This window comes from Cydia pomonella, chromosome 10 (genome assembly GCF_033807575.1).
Source record: "Cydia pomonella isolate Wapato2018A chromosome 10, ilCydPomo1, whole genome shotgun sequence".
Taxonomy (NCBI): Eukaryota; Metazoa; Arthropoda; class Insecta; order Lepidoptera; family Tortricidae; genus Cydia; species Cydia pomonella.
This window is the reverse complement of record NC_084712.1, coordinates 17,351,538-17,371,443: the sequence shown is the minus strand read 5'-3', so window position 1 is coordinate 17,371,443 and position 19,906 is coordinate 17,351,538. Positions and strand designations below refer to the sequence as shown.

Here is a 19,906-nt window from a genome sequence, read left to right as displayed (position 1 = left end):
ATTAAAATCGCAATTATAATACCCCTTTACCCGTACCCGACGTAGTCAAGATTTCTGTGGAAAAGGTAGCTGATAGTTATTGTGGTACCATGATCATTTTCATCACCACGCCCAATAATCTGTAGTTGCAGTTCGTACTATACTTATACCTATAATACAGTGCCTATATACACTATGTATCTATTACTTTAAAAGAAAACCTTAAGTCCTTGCATAGCTTTAGTTTTGCGACCGTCCAGCTAGTGAAATCTTGCAATCCTTCCTACCTTTGAATACTAACATCTCAAAAAATAATGTATTGTGCACATGAGAACTTGTCGCGTCTACTTTTTGAAGAAATAGCGAGGTATAAACCTTAACAGCCGTAGTTTCTTTTGTAGTTTTATCTTTCTTGACCGCTTTGGACTTCGTAGTTAATGTATCATCGTCTTCAATATCCCAGGCGAATGCCGGAACCTCCGCTGCTAGTTCATCCCATAGATCCTCTAGGCCTGAAAATACTCTAATTCAGAGCCTTACAGAGAAAAAATATACTATCCGATCCGCAAACTGAATTCAAGAGCGCCAAAGGCCCTAGGGGCAAAGCATAGGTAACAATCGTCAAACGAAAAGTAAAATGTATAAGTATAACAGATGCTACGAAAAGTCATGTGACTATTTCCATACAATGTTTAGGGCCTATGCACAAATCACGCGAGGTTTTTTCGGCTACTTTTTTGACCCCCCCTCCCCCTTGGTGATATTTGGTGAGGTTCTTGGCTAACCCCTCCTCCCCCACATAACCTCACGTGTATTTTTATTTATTTTTTTCATTTGACCTAATTTTAAGTTAAATAGTATTGTGTAGAGTAAATCTTGTTTATACTCGCTATTTTGAAGTGCCAAATGAAGATTTATATTTATCGAAACGGAGAAAAAGTATGTGGTAGAATTTTTTTCTTAGTTTTCTTCACTATGAAAAAATACACGTGAGGTCTCCTTATAATCCCCCTCCCTCCCCCAACGTGATCGGTCGTGATTTTTTCGTGAACCTCATGATTCATCCCTTAAAGTTCTGGTTTCCTAGAATAGCGGTGCCATCATATAGCGGCCGTAATTACAGCGGTGAATGACGTAACTAGAACCTAGAACGTTGTCTGTGTAAGTTTCCTAGAGGGCGGTGATTAAAGGAACATTCTTTTTGCGTCCGTAATATTACGGCCCCTATATGACGGCCCCGCTATCCTAGGGAACTGGAAACCAGAGCCTTATTGAGAACGTTGGGAATGACTTCGACAACAATACATTTTATAAGGTGGACAGTGAACTTATTTGGGATACAGAGTCGGCATACTAATGCAGTTATCATTCCTAATTAAAAAGACACTTCCCCCGCAATAGCGACAATCAGAAAGACATACAAACATTATAGCAAAAATAAATATGCCTACAACTGAAATTTAAAGAATCACAAAAACACTTACCAGTAGGCCAAATATTTACTTCCATAGCTCCAGTTAAGGAATGTATAATTTTAAACTCCAGCATTTCTTCATCTTCAATGATATTAGAATCTTCATCACAGTTCATGTCTGGGGCCGCAAGCTTCAACAGCGCCTACACATTTTTGAACAGCAATTAGTAATTTGTGGAATTATTTTTTTGCTATAACATTCTGACAGGCGTCTATTTTTTTGCATCGACTAACAAAAGTTTTAATTTGTTTTTATTTTTCTAGACGATTTATTCATATCTTTAACTAAAAACAGTAAAAATTAAGATTTTTGTTCATATATTTCATTAGAAAATAATATACCTACATGAAAGTTTCTAATGCGAACAGTGACCGATCTCAATTAGGAGCAAAGTCCGTATAAATGTGAAGCTAAGACCCAATCTTAAAGTTGTTAACTCCGCTATTGCAGCAGAATATTAATACTGTTTATTACTAAGTTGTCAGCATCGTTATTTAGTAATGACTCGGGATCTGTTGTAATAGAGAGTGGCCCATCGGAATTTACAACGGGATAGTGTTTGTAGTGATGTGCCATCTTTTATTATTTATTTCAAGCTTTTATTTGACTTGCCCTGTTAGTACGAGTATGTGTGTTTATTTTGTTAGTGTGGGTCAAATATAAGAAGCTATATTTGACCCACCCATATGTAAATCGGATAACGATGCACTATTATGATGACATGAAGCTAATCTCTGTGCTAAAACAACGCAAACGAATTGGGTTTTTCAGAATTGACTCGATGAGTATGAGTTGCATGTGGAAAGAAAAGTACAGTCAGCGATAAAAGCTTGCACCTAAATTTTGCCAAAAACTTGCATGTTCGAGCAAAAATAGTAGCAAATATATTTGGATCCACAGATTTTTGATAAGTGGAAACTTAATCATAGATCTTATATTTGTAGCAGGCTCATGCAAAATGAACAAAATCTTATATAATTATTCAATTTAAATATCTGTCTAAAATTTGATCCTTCGATGGCGCTATCATAAGACCAAAAATATGTATTTTCAACCCTCGTCCCTAAAAGATGAGTGTTATAAGTTAAAATTATAAGTTTGACCGTTATATGTGTCCTCTGTGCCGATGCGAACCGTTATGGATGCGGTTTTTTTATTATTTGAAAGCAGGTTCTTGCCAAATTGTTTATCAAAATTCATCTTTTTCATTTTCATTAGGGTTTTTTTAAACACCTGTTGCGAACGCCACTTTTTATTTGTATATAATAAATATATTCCTAATGCAGTAGCTAAACGCAGCCGTCGGGCTCGGCTAGTATTCGAAGGCTTTTTCAAAAGCACCACTGGGAGCGCTCCACATATTTTGTATCGCAGCCAATTAGAGGCACCAAAATTTAAACCACCTTTTTTACTGTTCAATTTTGCTAAATCACTCTTTCATTATCCTCCATACTATCAACAACCACTTTCTACACTTAACCGTTTCTGCAAGAACCCTTGTAAACCAATAAGTACCCTTCGGATTATATCAGTTCACAAGAATTGAAGTTTTATTTGAGTCGTCGAGACAACACAGTTTCTTGTTCTTCAGAATGTCAGTGAACAACGAGTAACCAAAACCAGCGTCTTTTTTGTTTTTACTTATTACCCAACTAACAAACAAAGAGGGTAGCGTTTTTTATATTTCCGTAAATGCAACGCAAATGGTGCAGCATTGGCTCGAATTGCAGCAACGCTTGGGAACGCAAATTGCCACCAACCGCCAGTTAGCGGTATAATAGTTTACGGCTATTATCTGTACTTTGCTTCCTAAATAGCTTGTGTCACTTGTGCCAGTGAATGTACCTTAGTTATAATATAACGCTCGTGTTGAGATCCTTATGCTATACTCTTATCTTTAGGTATTTAAATAAAAGTAAACAAACAATTTGTAAATTTTCGGGTAGTTATAACATTTATTGGTTAACCAACCAAATTCAAAACCGCCTGGATCTGTGACTGAACGACCTGACTTTAACCTACATTATTTGGTCATGTAATATTTTCATCTACCCTCAACTTGCTTTAGAACCCATTTGAGGGTAGATTTTGATTACAGTTTTTTTTATAGTTGATGGTCACTATCCCAGTTCATTATTTTATGTATTATATTATATTTGTCGTTGTCTAAGTACCCACAACACAAGCCTTATTGTGCTTACTGTGAGACTTAGTCAATTTACGTAATAATTTCCTATAATATTTATTTATTTATGTATATACGACCGGTCTGGCCTACAGGATAGTGACCCTGCCCTGCCTATGAAGCCGATGGTTCTGGCTTCGAATCCCGCTAAGGGCATTTATTTGTGTGATGAGCACACAGTTATTTGTTCCTGATTCATGGGTGTATTCTATGTATTATTAACCTTTATTTGTATTGCATTTATATATTCCGGTAAAGCTGGGAAAGGGGCAGGAAACAATATTATTCTAATTTACTTAATTGTTTCACTTAGCATGACCCTAGTATTAAAATAAATTGGCGCCTTTGGTGTATAAGGGTCTCAGATAATGGTGAAATAACAATAAAATTAGGTTTAATCAAATTTGGGTGAACAAGGTAAAATTTAACTTTATCATTTCAAGAAATATTATTTAGTAGTTAATAAACATTACAGCAATATTATAAGTAGTATTTCGGGTTCTGCAAGTCTTACATAAGGAATAATTAGACGCCAAAATGACTTCATAATATTTTAGCAGCCAATTTGAAGATGAGATGAGCTTGTTCTTTTTCAATTCTGTAGTTGGAGAGTACAGTTGTTTGCTAGTCTAACCTTACAAAGAAGCGATGAGTGGCCTCAGATGCACCACCAGAGACGTGACCGTAATAGCCACCGGCAATTTCTGTCACCCTGGTCCTGGCATGGTAGGCGCAGGGCTCAACAGAGGAGAAGACAAGCTGCTACTGCGTTATCTATTTCTAATTCACCTAACAAAGCAGCAGCTGGCTACAGATCCACCCCCGGAGACGTGACCGTAGCCACCGGCGCTTGCTGCCGCCCTAGAGCCGGCTTAGTGTGCGCTGGGATCGACAGGAGAGAAAAGGAGAGAAGCTAAGCTCCTGCGTCGCCCGGTCGTCTCTCTTTCTCACCTTACAAAGAAGCAGTGGCCACAGATGTACCACCGGAGATGTGACCGTTGCCACTGGTGCTTGCTGCTTTCCTGGAGCTGGTTTGGTAGGCACAGGGCTCAACAGGGGAGAGAAGGGGAGGAGAGGAGCTCCTGTTGCGTCGACAGGCACTTGGTCGCTGACCCACACGCAGCGCCACGCGCCGAGGTAGTATAGCCTGACCAGGTAGCAACCTGAATAAAGGAACATTATAGCAATGCTTTATCGTAAGCATGGTTATTTTTGCAGGATAGTGATATCGTCTTTTATTTATGATGCTGACACTTGCCTTTGCATAATACAGATCTGATCTAACCTCTTTTCAGTATAATTGTTGCCGACCCTTTTATGTTTAAAACTTCCGGCTTACAATGTACTATGCGTATTACGTCAGTTGACCTTCCATAAAATGTCACACAAACGATGGTCAAATAATATCGTCATGTAACAAAAAAGTAATATCACTAACACTATTTCATGTTTCAAACATGTTGTTATGTTGCTATATGATTCCATATTGTACCATTTTTAGACAGCAGAGGGCGATGCTGTGTGCCGCCTCCTGGCTTCGTGCCTGGCGAATATATGTGGTACCTTGGTCGCCAGGCTTCTGGCAACACGAAGGAAAAGTTCTCCCACTGGTGTTCCACCTGCAAGAGGAGTTACTTTAGCACCTGTTAAGCCCCATTGAGACGGATGAAGTACTTTCATGCAATTTTCGCTACCTATTTTGCGGTATTAGGTCGATCGACTGATGCATTCATGTTAGCAATGCATAGAATATTGCATACAAGTTCTCGGGCAGTGTAAATGGGGTTTCACATAATAAGGACCGGGAAACTTTATCAAACTGTTAGATTTTATGTTTAAATAGAAATTATTTTACTATAAGAAACATCTCAAGAAGCCGCCGTCGTGCATTTTTATCGACACTTTACATCAAAAATGCTTTTCCAAAACTTGCTAGGTTGCAGCTTTGAATTTTCACCTACGTTAATGTTATCAGGAGCTATTATAATTTGCAGGGATAAACTGCTATAATGGAGATCATTTTCATAGATGAGTGCGTTAAATTATGCAAATATCAAAGCCTCAGATGGCCTACTCTCTCCGTGTTAAAGTGCCGTTTCTATTATTTATACTTCATAGTTATTTGACAGCGTTTGTAGTTGGCACTCAGAGTATTGAAATATTTTCACAGGTCACCTGAGAAATACGTAAATATAGAAGTCATTTTAAATATGAAATATATTTCTGTTTCTTGGGAAATGGTTTGAATGTTGATGGTCATTAAAATCATTACGCGCAGAAAGGGTATTGATCTTCGTTTAAAGTAGTTTAAACGTTACTATGTGGTTATAAACAAGGTCTTTTCGAAAATTTGGTCAGACATCAATCTTTACTTCCCATCGCTTTCGTCACTTGATGATTGACCATTCTATAGATATGATTTATGTCACAAAGTCTTACGATTTTCTGACAACGGTATTGTAGCTGACTGTACCTACTTACGACCCATACTGTTCTATCATAGAGTTTGCCAGGCAGAGGGTGACGTAAGCCCTTAGGAGATTGCATATACTTCAGTAAACCCATGCCACCGTGACCCGGGTGGCCAAACAGTCTAGGACGCTGGTTCGATTTCAGCCCTGGGCACTGGATGCCTTAGTCACTTTTTAATATAAAACCTACTTCAGTTTATGACGTACATATTAATAAACCCCTTTCGTTTAATAAGACTTACTGTTGCTATATCCGCTCGCTCCAAAATGAAGCAAGCTGAGAGCACTCGCCTGCAGAATGCAGACCGTTGCAACACTTGCGTGTGGCTGAGCTGCATGTCTATTATAGACATCTTGTCGGAACCGTTCTCCTGTAAAATTATTATTTCATTACAATACAATACTCTTTATTGAACACCTCACATAGTTAACAATAAATGTAAGTACAGAAACAAACAAAGACAATTTGATAGAGGTAACAACAGGCGGTCTTAGCACTTAAGAGCGATCCCTTCCAGACAACCTTTGGGTATCGGTCACAATAAAATTAGAATATACGGTAGGTGGCACAAAGAAAAACAACAAAATCATAATAATAATTAAAAGTCGAATAGAATATAACCAAATAATACAAGACATTAATATGAATAAACATAATTAAATACGTCTAACCATAAACATACATAGACATACATACATAAAAAATATTTAAGAAATAAAGAAACAACAGTGTCATTAATAATAAAAAAACTATGAAAGGGAAATATAGTATTCCTTAAGATTTGATTTGAAGGAGGTAATTGATTGAGAACGTTTTAACTCAACAGGGAGAGAGTTCCATAGTCGAATAGCTTGGAAAGTAAATGAAATTATAAAATTTGGAAAAGGAAGATGGCACAGATAGGAACAAATTTGGAGAGGATCTAACGGAATTCAGATAAGAGAAACGCTCTTTAAGATAGCGGGGAGTTGCAGGATTAAAAAGTATAAAATAAAGAAAAGAAAGTGTGTGGGAGTTACGACGATGACGGATAGGGAGCCACTTGAGTTGGGATCGGAAACTGGAAACATGGTCATATTTGCGTAACCCGATTCATTAGTATTGTTTTAAGTGTGTTATTTTGACTACATTGTTTACTCATAAGAGTCATAAGTCTATGAGGAGATGAGAATTTTTCCGCATCTTCTCATCGCGGTGCACCGGGTCAGGACCGGCCTTCAGCTCTGACTTATGAACTAGGTAACTAATTCATCAATGAATACAAAATCAACACTCTTCGCTTCTTACCGACTCATAGCTAACTATTTACCTCTGACCCATTCGTGAAGGTAGGTACTACCCGTGATGAACCGTGGTGAATCGTGGCAGTAGCTTTGTTGTTATCCATGCATAGCCGACTGTTTATATCAAAGACTTCACACTCAGAGCCAGGAGCTGCACCTCCCATGGAGTTACAACCTCACGGAACGAGCCAAAGGATTTCTGTGTGACTATGTAGGAAGTCCTCATACCTCAAAAACAACAGTTTCCGCCTCCTCCCACCGGCTTAAAGCAAATGTAGGGGAAGGGGGGGCATAACGGGGACGTTAAGGGAAATAAACAATAAAAAATAAACATGATATATTTTTTAATAAAAACGAATGACAACTCTTTGGTTACTTATTAAATTATCATTTGGCACCGAATTTGGTGAAGTAAGAAATTAAATAATATTTTTTATTTTTATTTTACAAAACCTTCATGAAAACTCCATCGTGCCCCGGGGTAGGGGCAGTATGGGGTACCCAGTGCGGGGCAGTACGGGGTACATTGTTCTATTTGTCACAGAATAAGCAGATGTGGATTTCTTCTAAATCTGCGTCATCAACTCCTGCACAGGCTGTATAGGCCCACTGTCCACATAGCTGGCAGGCCACCCAACGCTCCGAAGACTTCAAATAAGTGTGGTTTGAGTCAACACAATATATGCATAAGACATCCTCCTTAACATTTTCTCTGTTTTATTAAGTTTTTTTTCAACCAGGGATCATTCGGATGTCCAATGTCCAATTCAATTCTCTAATGTGGTCTATGGAACACCGTGCAATTGAGCTGCTTTTCTGTAACCTGCTGATTTGCTTAAAACTGCTTCAATTGCATGTTTCATGCTTTCTACAGACCAACTGCCTCTGGAACTTGTCTTTTTGTAAGTTCGTATCATTTTTATATACCTAACACAAAAGAAATGATATTATTATAATTTTATCAAATGAACAGATCTTTCAGGGGCGTAATGGGGACGGGGCACAAACGGATACCCCATTGTGCCCCATAGCCATGTCACCGTTATGCCCCACCACTCAAAATTAGATGAAATTTCGTCGAAAAAAAGAATTGGTCGTCAAAAATAAACGCGTGCACTCTGGTCGCCGGTCACTGCCGCACTGAAGGCCGATGCAAAATACCCTCTTATTGGCTAAAACAAAACACGGCTAGTGTGCATAGTTACTTGTATGTATGGGTGGCCCCGTCGTGCCTCGCGTCCCCGTTATGCCCCCCCTTCCCCTACAGCTCTGATCCATCATACGTGGAAGTACTGTCTCACGGATCTTGGTCTGCTCTGCTCGTCTACCCACACATGGCCGTCTGCTTCATTTATAGAATACATCAAATGGAGTAGGTACCTCAAAAACTACTGTCTCAGCTTCCTCCCACCGGCTTAAAGCAAGTTCTTCAGCTCTGATCCACCCGTGGAGGTACTGCCTCACAGATCTTGGTAAAGGCTGGGTTTGCTCGTCTACCCACACGTAGTCTGGCAACTGTTTCACCACTATCTTGTTGGCGATCACCGTTCTTAATGTGGCTGGACTCTAGAGGAATGTAAAAATAGGATTTAGGTAATGTTTATGGTGGTTTTGTTTTATAAAGAAAGACTGAGTAGGCAGAAGGCAACTCTTGAGACTTGATACTAAAAAATACCACTTTTGTATGTATACACAGTTACACAAAAAAAAAAAAAGATTTTATTCTACTATGACCAATCGACCATCTCAAGTCCCTACGAGCATATATGACCAAAAAACAGTTCTATCATCATCTATTATCAATAAACATTAATTTTCAATATGTAATATAATTATAAGTATTAAAGTTTTTTGCAAAGCGTTAAGTTGCCATGAACAAAAATTTTGAACAGTCTCGGCTTTGCCTTAAGGTTGACTGGTAGAGAATGCCTTATACATATTAGAAATATGAAGTTTTATTTTGTGCAGTAAAAGTTAAATAAATAAACAGTCAGTGTTAAGAGTAAAAGTTGGCATTTCTCAATAGCACTGAAAACGCCTTGTGTCAAATAATATAGCAACAATTACCGTCATAACTCATAACCTCGTAAGTCCCCGCAAGTAGAAGTACAAATTTAATTCTAGTTTTGAATTCTTATAGAAATAAAAGAAAGTTCCAAGTTCAAAAGCACAAAAATTGACGTTGGGAATAAGGCTCAGATCATAGAAAGTACTAGATGGCTGACGGAGGCGTGGCGCGTGTCGCCGCGACATGGCCACATCGTGGCCATACCGGCCCGCCGTAAGACAGTAGCAAATTAGCTGTCATTGAACAATGTGCGCGTCAATTTTATTGAAATGCCGAATTATAGCGTTATTTTGTGTCGAAATAGGAGTGCATCCAAAAACTATAAGGATCATGGAGTTACATACCACATGTGAGTACATTTTTTTTCACGTATTAGTCAATAAAACCACACATTTTAACAAATAAATCCAGTGACATATGATTTTTCTGAGTCAGACCATGTTGTCATACAAACGCGTGGCAATTTGTCTATGCATTCTACATTGACGCTTGGGCATGGAAAACTATTTGTAGTGTCCTTAGCAACGGCGCAATGCATTAAACCGCTAACGATATTCACAGGGGCATTATTGTTTCTTGGTACGACCGCCAACCGACGCCGCGAAGTAGAGTGGTGCTCGTGCATATAATTGATCTTTGAGCGTTATCGATAAAAATGTTTGGATATAGTGTGTGTGAAAGTAATTATTTTTCAAGTAAAATTTTACAATTATTTTATATGCACCTAATGTTTAATTTACTACTTATTAGTTTGGATTAAAAATCGAATAGGTAAAATAAACTGATTTAATTAAGTACAATTTATTTATAACATTATAGTTTATACCTATAAGTATATTTTATTCAGGTTCTTAGCAACGATTCGAATATCTGCACTAGGTATAATCAAATATGTTCATGATTGCAATTTTTTTCAGTTTTCCGAAAAATCCCAGTATTAAAGAAAAATGGATAGATGCTACAGGCAGAGGCCCTAACTGGTTTACGAGCGAGAAAAGTGTTATTTGTTCGGATCATTTTCAAGAAAAATGTTTCCAGTTACAGTTCGCCTCATTTATATAACGATAGAATATAAATATGTTTAAAATAATAGTATATTGTATACTTAGTCGATCCAAAAGTTCTATCAGAAAGATTTTTACTGATAATTATGATTACTCTTTCCTTATTATTCGTACATATGATGTAAAAGCTTATTTAATTGTGCATTATACTTACAATATAATTTACTATAACTTGCTTTCGCAGTTCTTCATAACTCTATGTAACATGCTGGAATTGCTTTCAATTGGTGACGAAATATGCTATAATAAACTGAAACTATTTTTTTAATGAAGCGCTCGCGTCTAACGACAATCCCAAAGTAAACAATTTAAACAAACATTACACAAAATAATGACTAAAATTTTAACCAATTTGATTAGTTACGCATAAACAAGCTTTCGCATCATGGTACATTTTTTTTTTAAATTAAAAGCTTGTATTACATTTTATCAGTAAAAACCTTTGTGAGAGAACTTATGGATCAACTAATATACCTTACACGTACCTTAAAATTCTTAGCTCGTAAATAAGGTCAAAAATTTAAAGGAATATAAATTAAGTCTATGGCAATAATTACTTAAAACAAAAATGTCAAAACTCTAAGGTCATGTTCAGAACATGTAAAATATCGATAGCTCTATCGAATTGTCCTCACTCTAGTGCCGCCGCTCTAGGCTCCTACACCGCGCGGTTTGGCCAATCACAGCGCGTCAGTTAGTTGTCTGGCCACGCCTTTAATGATGTGGTGGGGGACAGTTGGAGACAGCGAGACTCGTTGAAATTATGCTTCGTTATAAATCTCCTTACTTCTTATATCTATGGAATAAGGGCTAACGCGTTTAAATTTGCCACTAGGGGCGCTAGTGTAGATCTTTCAAAATGTCAATTGCATCGTATTTTTGGGCCTTACAAGCTTTTTTATCGCGAATTTTCACTCTTCATTCATAATTTTGGCACATCTTTTTTCTATTTGTGATTATTCATGGTAAACTATAGTTCAATTAAATGTTATTAGTTTTAAAAAACTGCCAACTAAATATATGCAAAATTAATCAGGTTTAATAAAACTGTAATTTTGCCGTTAAAATACTTTTGTGTATATTAGAACGTATTATTATTCTGAACCACCATAATTATACAGTGGCGCCAACTGGTGAGCACAAAAACGGCCAAAAGCCACAATACGTGTAAATCATATTATATCCTGCTAAACTTGAATAATTATAGTTAAAATTTAAAAGTATGAAGTAGGTAAGAAATAATTCAATAAAAAATGTATATTCACAATTAGAGAAACTGTGAAAGTAAGTATTTCGAGAAAGTAAATACTGCACTTTCTCAAGTGCACTTTGCGCTCCAAAGCTCACATTCAAATAAAAGTTATCATCAAGTAAGTATGTTTGAATATTGAGATGCGGAATATTGAGACCTCTTATTATATCTGAATAATTGATCATAGTACCTAATCGTATAATAACTTTTAGCATATCCTTCACCACCGACCACTCTTATTTGTGGGATCTACCAGACCTACTAAATCTGGTACACTGATTTCACATTAAGTTCTAAATCCGCACATACTTAATTATAATAGTGACCCGCGCAGCGCGAGCAAGCAGTGCATAAAATACGAGTAGCATAGAGATCCATGGATCGCGCCATGCTCAGCATTAAGCTTCAAGACCGAGTGAAAAATGTCGAGATCCGACGCTGCACCAAGGTGCGAAACGTGAGTGATGTTATTTTCAAGCTGAAATGGAATTGGGCGGGACATGTTGCTAGGCAGAATGATGGCAGGTGGACCAAAATGTTGATTGATTGGTGGCCGCTTTCGGGTGAAAGAACCGCCTGGCGTCCGTTGGCTCGTTGGGTGGATGACATTCGAAAAATCGCAGGACACTTCTGGACCAGGACCGGGATAATGGGCGTACACGAAGAGAGGCCTATGCTCAGCAGTGGAGGCTAAAATTATGATGGATTAATTTGGGTGAATTTCATTTTTGAACTTTACATAATCCAACCTAACCTAACCATTCATTTCCCAACTATGGGGTTGGGAAATGAAATGGTTGCGAAATAATTATTTGGTAAAAGTTATTCGGCCCAATGCAACGTTTGCGAAAAGTTGGTTGGCAAGTGAAATTCGGCAATACAATATTCGGCGAAAAGGCAAGATACCTGATGATCATGTGATGAGTGAACCGCCGCCTACTTCATGTTATGACAGGCCGCGTAGCCAACATGCAAATCTCTCACGCTCCGTAGCGATCGAATCGCAACTGTCACTGTCACACTAATATGGAAGAGTGATAGAGAGGCGCAAAGCGTTTCGTTGTCGTAGCGATAGCGATTGTCACCTTGGCTAGTCTGGGTGATCTCCCTAAAACATACTAACTACTCATAGCTTCACGAAAAATGGTAACGCATCAGGATTTTTCACTCGCTCTCATATATTTGTATTAATTCATACTAAGTTTCATGTAATTTAAGTACCTATGTTGTTTTAAAATGAGAGTGTAACTTCTAGTGTATGATAGTTGGTAGCGGCTATTTTTCGTTAATTTCGTCCATGAAAGTATTAAGAATCAAATGGATTGGGCATGTGTGGTGGGGGAACTGACAGAACGGGATGTCTTATGTATCTTTTAGTAGGAGTAGCATAGAAAGCGTTATTATTGTTTGTCCTTGTCATAGTCCCACGTTTGTTTTATTCCTCACTGTAAATTTAGTATGGTTTATGGTCGGTAACAAATAACCCGACCAAATTACGTAGGTTGTTTTTGGTATGTTGACAGGAATTTTAAAAAGTGTTTTAATTTCATCGCATTGCATGTGTTATATCCCTCACGAGCGCACGCGGTATGGCTCATCTATATGATCCTACTATCTATGATTTCGTCTGAAGATTATGCAAAATACAGAATAGTCACTCACCATTCCCCAATAATCAATGGAAAGTTCATTGTCCCTGAACTCCCTGAAAGGGCACTCTGTAGGATCTGCCTCTACATTAGGAAGCGTGGCACTTTTCACAGGTTCCGGCTTTTTTTCATGCATTTTGAATTGAGCTACTTATTATTTCATTACACTTTAAACTTAGCGTAATCTAAATTGCATTAAATTAACTGTATGAAGGCTTAAAATGAAGTATTCGCAATATTATTACCTATATTAGCCATTTAATACCTATACAAAGAGCATATAATCACTACGTTTTAAGAGACGGGACTTCCATACTAGCGTGTGGAATCCCTTTGTTTCGCAAATCATTACCAAAATGTACGACAAAGAACTGTCAAAGAACCATAGTACCAACATAAGCAATTTAAATAGTGTAGTACGCTACACGCTTGCGTTTCTTATCGATATCGATAAAATGGGGAGGGTTGAAATATAGACTCTTGTCTACAAATTTTGTACTCGAAATCAAGTTAGGATCGAGTCCACATTTAAGTTGTATGTTATATAGTGGATAGTTCTATGAGTGGACTAATACGTGGTCGAGCTTAATGTGGACTCGATTTTTTTTTAGAACACCTTGTTGTTTTTCACCACTAGGAAGGATCAAAGTAGCACTTTTTTTCCCTTCTAGGAGGGATCACTTTTTTTCCTCTTTTTGCATACTTCTTAGGTGACAGTATTTAATTTAGTTACCATTAATTAAATTTATTTATTTATTTGTACCATAATAATATAGGTGATGTGAAAAGCAGTATGTAAATTTATCACGTGGTAGCAAAAACATTTCCACCTTAGGGTGGTATTCCACCTATCCAATTTCTTGGTCCAATGTCATTGCGTCTCACTCTGTCATTAATCAAAATGTGAGACGCAGTACACATTGGACAAAGAAATTGCATAGGTGGAATACCACCCATAGGCGTTAACACTTGAATCCCTCACTACGCTAGGATTCTATTTTAGAATACCTCGTTACACTCAGAATGTAATTATAAAATCTTTCACAATTTTTTTTCTTAATTTTTTTTATTAAAAGCACTATTTTCAAAATGATCTGCAGATACATGTTTCAATAAATGTAACTTTTCTATGGAAAGATGTATCAGGTCTTCGTTCCCAACAAATTTAACCCACTGCCTGCATCTGAAAACATACAGCCTTGGTTATGTACAGTTTATATTCCAAGTGTTTGCTAATGAGATGATCAACTGATTATTTAGCGCAGCATCCAATTATCAACAACCCTTTATCAATGCTCTAACTTTTTATGTATTTATATGTCTGTTAATCATGAGAACCGGTCTGGCCTACTGGGCAGTAACCCTGCCTATGAAGCCGATGGTCCCAGGTTCAAATCCTGGTACGGGCATTTATTTATGTGAAGGCCATGCATAGTTGTTCCTGATTCATGTGTGTTTTCTATGTATTTATATGTATGTATCGTTGTCTAAGTACCCACAACACATGTCTTATTGAGCTTTCTATGGGATTAAGTCAATTTGTGTAATATATTCAATAATTACTAGATTAAAAAAAAATATTTTAAATAATGGCCATTAATGCATAGATGATGGATAATTATCCACTGAAAATCTTTGACGAATTAATTTTGTGTCATATTGCATGCAAGTTCTCAGGAAATTTCACATATTTTATTTAATTACTTACACTGATATACAAATAAACATACAATTATCGATAGTTTTAGTACATCCCTAGTTCACAACTAAAAATAAAATAAAATATCAAATTTTCGATGTGTTTAAAGCCTGCTGCACCAAAATAAGGTCAAAAGTATCTAAAGCAATACGTACCGGTCTTTATCCAAGGGAAACTTCGCCATAAAATCCCTTTTTTCGTGATTTTCTCGAGTGGCTCGCTTGCCACATATTTCACCCTTAGTAAACCGTTTTCTCGGTGGCATTGTAACAAACTCGTTCTTTACTCTGATCATGGTTCACTATTTTCGATATTTTCACTAAATAATAAAGAAATTGCATGAAATACCCGAACAAAACATTGAAGCCTTCATAACAAACAAAACAATTAGGCTGACAGTTGACTTGATGTAAACTTGACAAAATAAATAGCACTGACGTTTTATTTTTCTTCGTTGGCAAAGATTTGCGAAACAAGTTCCATACAAAACTTATTTTGTTCCTAGTTGCGTCAGCCTGTACCTATATTTGAATAAAAACTGAATATGTGAATATTATTTGACATGAATGACATCAAGCCATTGAAGTTTGTAAAGTTGCCAGTCATTTAGGTACTTTTGCCTAAGGTTTATAAAGGTCGGAATTAGTAATAAAAATTAATAAATATGTACTTTAGCTTATGCTGTCGTTCTGGGTTAACATATAGGTACTCTACATTCACAGACCTACCATTCGCTACCATCCAGTTTTGTGACTACATCACATCACACTACCTATCACATTTGTATTATAAACTAGCGACTCCCCTGGGCTTCGCACGGGTAAAATTATACACCTAAACCTTCCTCAAGAATCACTCTATTGAAAGGTAAAAACAACATGAAAATTCGTTCAATCGGGTTTAAGTTTATCGTGAACATACAAACAGAAAGACGCGGCTGGGACTTTGTTTTATAAGAAGGAGGCACAAATTAACAAGTGAAAATCCCTCCAGTGGCCGAGGCCGGAAACGAACCGACCAGCGTCTTAAGCTTACGCGGCTTATACTGTTACCACTAGGTCCATTTGTACTGCAGGAACTTTATCTCAGCATCTGCCACAAAAGTACCACAATAAGAACATTTTTTTCGAAACCACACCAATAGTTGTAGAGAAAATGTAAGGTCGACACGGTGAGGTTTAGGCGGTTATCACACACTTCAACTAGTAACTAGCTACAATAATCTTATTTAAACCGTATCATATCAAATAATTACGACGTGGCAAAGCGTTGGTGATCAAATGCATGTAACGTTCGACTTTCAATCTAGACGGGTTCTAATCCTGGTTCATAAGGAAGAGTTTTTCGGACGGAACTTACTTACATTATATTATTTTTGCCACTAGATTTTCTGTGAAGGAAAACATCATGACTATCGTGAGGAAAGGTTTATGTGTAGTCCTCAACTTGCATTGGGCCGGCGTGGGGACTATGGCTATAGCCTCTCGCGCATGAGACGAGTCTTGTGCCCAGCAATGCGACGCGACGTATATAGGCTAGTATATTATATTAATCATGACGTAATTATTGCCATGTCAACTATAAAGCCACCGACCACCCACTTTCTTTCAATAAACACAGTAGTAAATTTGCATTCCATGTCACATCCTACTTGTAAATCTTACCACCCACATAACGTTTGAAAGCCTGACATATTAACATTAATTACATACTGATACAACTTGTCTACACCATCACTTCATTAAACTTTAGATATCTACGATCTTGACTTGAAGAAAGGTCTTAAATGTCTTTGACTCATAATAGCCAAAATAACCTTTAGTGGTTATCATTAACATCTTCAAGCTTTCCGTGGAAGAAGATCTCTAGCTGTATTAACTTCTATTGAAGTAAGATCATTTTGTATTAAGCAGGGTTATAATTAGCTGGTTAAGTGCGAATTATCGCATAACTGTCGAAAGTGAAAGCCACATGTCGATGTCGCTCCAAAATCGGACAAGTGGCGACTATCGCATAATAAAATGGCGCTATAAAATGCCAGCTCATAATGCATAATGGTACAGTCGGCATCAATAGTAGCGGATGAAACAATGCGGATGCATCAAAAGTATCTGCCACCGTGGAATACTCGTACTTTTAACTGAACAAAAGTATCTACTATTGTCTAATAGCTTAACAACAAGAGATATTAAGCTTAGAATAAATCTGAAAGTGGAAAAATTACCGTCTTGGGTGAGACTTGAACTATCCAGAGACCGTGAGTTCAAGTCTCACCCAAGACAGTATTTTTTCTTCTTTTAAATTTATTCTAACCTTAATAGCATCGTTCACAGACGTTTCTGCTTGTTAAAAAATAACAAGAGATATGTCTCTATATGAAGAGCAATTTAGACTGGTACAGATACTTTCGAACGGGAACTGTAGCGATATATCTCTTTTCAAAAAGACGATGTTTATGCAAAAATTATCAGATCCGACTTTTTGATTTCTCTTAATTTGTACAGTACAATTGAAGCATTAAGTAAATCATTTTTCACATTTTTACACTCTACACTTCAAATATTTGAGCAAGTTCTACTTACAACAAAACGAAACTTTGGGAGGCAGAACTATGGGAAAAGACGGATGTGAATATAATGATTTGTGGCCTCACAGAAAAAAAGAGAATCGTCAAATTCGAATTTATGTACTTTCTGTATATCTCAGAAACTGTAAATGGTAGAAATACCAAAGTCAGCTTATTAGAAAGATAATGCTTCCGTTACTACCGCTATGTTAAAATGATATTTTGGTCGGATGCTCACATCCGACGTTATAGGATTCGTGTCGAGAAGTAATACAAAAAGTTAGCTCTTATTTTACTCGTAATTATCAATACGGTTAACACTTCTTTAAATTAAAGCCTTATTAACCAACCTTGTATCATTTAGCGTTGAATCTCCAGGTCCATGGGGTCCCAGCGCGCACAAGTTTTGTGCAGAAATCGCAGTTGACGTAACTGGTGATCGAATAGCTGGCGGCTTCCTCGCACAACGTATCAGTATTGCGATACAACGAGGAAATGCCGCCAGCACCCTTGGTACAATGCTTCGAGGGCTTATTTTAGATTCAATCTAGTTATAGTAATCCTTTGTATATATCCATTATGTAATCAATAAATTAAGTAACTGTAATGTTTGGCAATAAACGTACCTGATTTAAACTCAAAAGTATGTTTAATTATCGTTTTAAAATCGCATTCACAACTATTGCAGACTGCTCTAGAATGACCGGGGTCTATTCTACAGCGCTCAAGGTGAACTACCTAAATGTCGACTGGACATTTTTAACACGACAAGTGGACCTTGTCGCACATCCTTAAACCTGATTTAGTTTCAATCAGCTTCAATATATGGCAGTGGAGTAGTCTAGAATATAGAAAAGAAGAAATATTTTTGCTACTCTACACCTTATAAAACAAAATTCCCGCCGCCTCTGTCTCAACGTTCGCGATAAACTCAAAAACTAGTGTTGTGTTCCTGCCGGTGAGTATGGTTGTCAGAGCTCCACGAGGGGGGGGGGGGGGGGGTTAGGGTCGGCAACGCGCATGTAACTCCTCTGGAGTCGCAGGTGTACATAGGCTACGGAGACTGCTTACCATCAGGCGGGCCGTATGCTTGTTTGCCACCGACGTAGTGTATGTATATATATATATATATATATATATATAAACTACTGAACGGATTTTCATGCGGTTTTTACTTATAAATCGAATAATTCTTGAGGAAGGTTTAGGTGTATGATTTCAGACAGACAGACTGTTTTGTTCAGAAAATTATAGACAAGGCGTCTTCAGTTGGTTAAATACTCTAAGGTTCTGAAATAAAGATAATTATTTTATTTTTTAAACGGTACCTATTAAACCTACCTCTACACAAACTTCGCGAAGGCAAAGATTATTTTTATACGTTTGACTGACTTCTGTCTTTTAAAACTGGCAGTTCATCGTGTAGGTTATAAATTGTGATCGAAATAAATATTTTGATGAACTACGTACCAGTGTTGGCCGAACGTTAATTAGAATTGAAAATATTGACAATTAGCCATTACAAATTGAATCGTAAACTGTAACCGTCCGTTACGGTTTACGGTTCAATTTGTAATGGTTATATTTCAATATATTCAATTCTAATTACCCTTCTGTCAACATTGCTACGTACCTGTTTGAATTACGTACGTAATTGAATTTAGAGGTAGGTTTATAAATGAAAAAAGTTAAAGAATTTATAGATTTGTTATTAAAAAGTTTAAGTAAATAATACATATATGAACCCGAACTCACTTGCGCCCTGTCTGGCAGGTTCGAAGCAAATTGGTTTTGAAACTCATGAAGAAGTCGACTTCGTGTTGAAACTGTTATGTTGAAAGCTCAATAAACCACTTCTCGAACGAACAAGTAAGTAAGTACCTAGAATCGAGCCAAATAAAGGTGATAGATATTTTGCTTAACTCAGATTCAAACTAAGCTAACCCTGCCGCCAATTTGCAATGACAAAGTGTGGTCATGTTATCAATACTGTCAATTTTCTATAAAAATATGACGTTTATTATATCACTCCCTCACTTTTCTTATTTTAGTCTGTGCAAAGTAAGCTTAGATGGACCCTACTCGTATTTTGTAGTTTGGTACAGTCATATTTGGTACAGATCTCGCAAACTTTAGTAGAGAAAGTATTTAGCCTACAAATATAATATTTGGAATCGCCATAAATTTATATACGGTCATTTTACAGTACAATAC

At 37.1% G+C, this 19,906-nt stretch overlaps 1 protein-coding gene across 1 annotated transcript in view; it reads right to left on the bottom strand.

Annotated features, from left to right (window-relative positions):
- LOC133522296 (uncharacterized) overlaps positions 1 to 16,210 on the bottom strand; it is a 62,463-nt gene extending 46,253 nt beyond the window's left edge. Inside the window, exons 1-8 of the mRNA XM_061857578.1 lie at positions 15,648 to 16,210; positions 13,441 to 13,692; positions 8,775 to 8,960; positions 6,353 to 6,481; positions 5,132 to 5,258; positions 4,591 to 4,802; positions 1,464 to 1,596; positions 355 to 491 (exon numbers count right to left, since the gene is read on the bottom strand). Of these exons, the coding sequence (XP_061713562.1) occupies positions 355 to 491; positions 1,464 to 1,596; positions 4,591 to 4,802; positions 5,132 to 5,258; positions 6,353 to 6,481; positions 8,775 to 8,960; positions 13,441 to 13,563 (1,047 nt within the window). The 5' untranslated portion in view covers positions 13,564 to 13,692; positions 15,648 to 16,210. The remainder of the gene's footprint in view (positions 1 to 354; positions 492 to 1,463; positions 1,597 to 4,590; positions 4,803 to 5,131; positions 5,259 to 6,352; positions 6,482 to 8,774; positions 8,961 to 13,440; positions 13,693 to 15,647) is intronic.
- Positions 16,211 to 19,906: the final 3,696 nt, after the last annotated feature.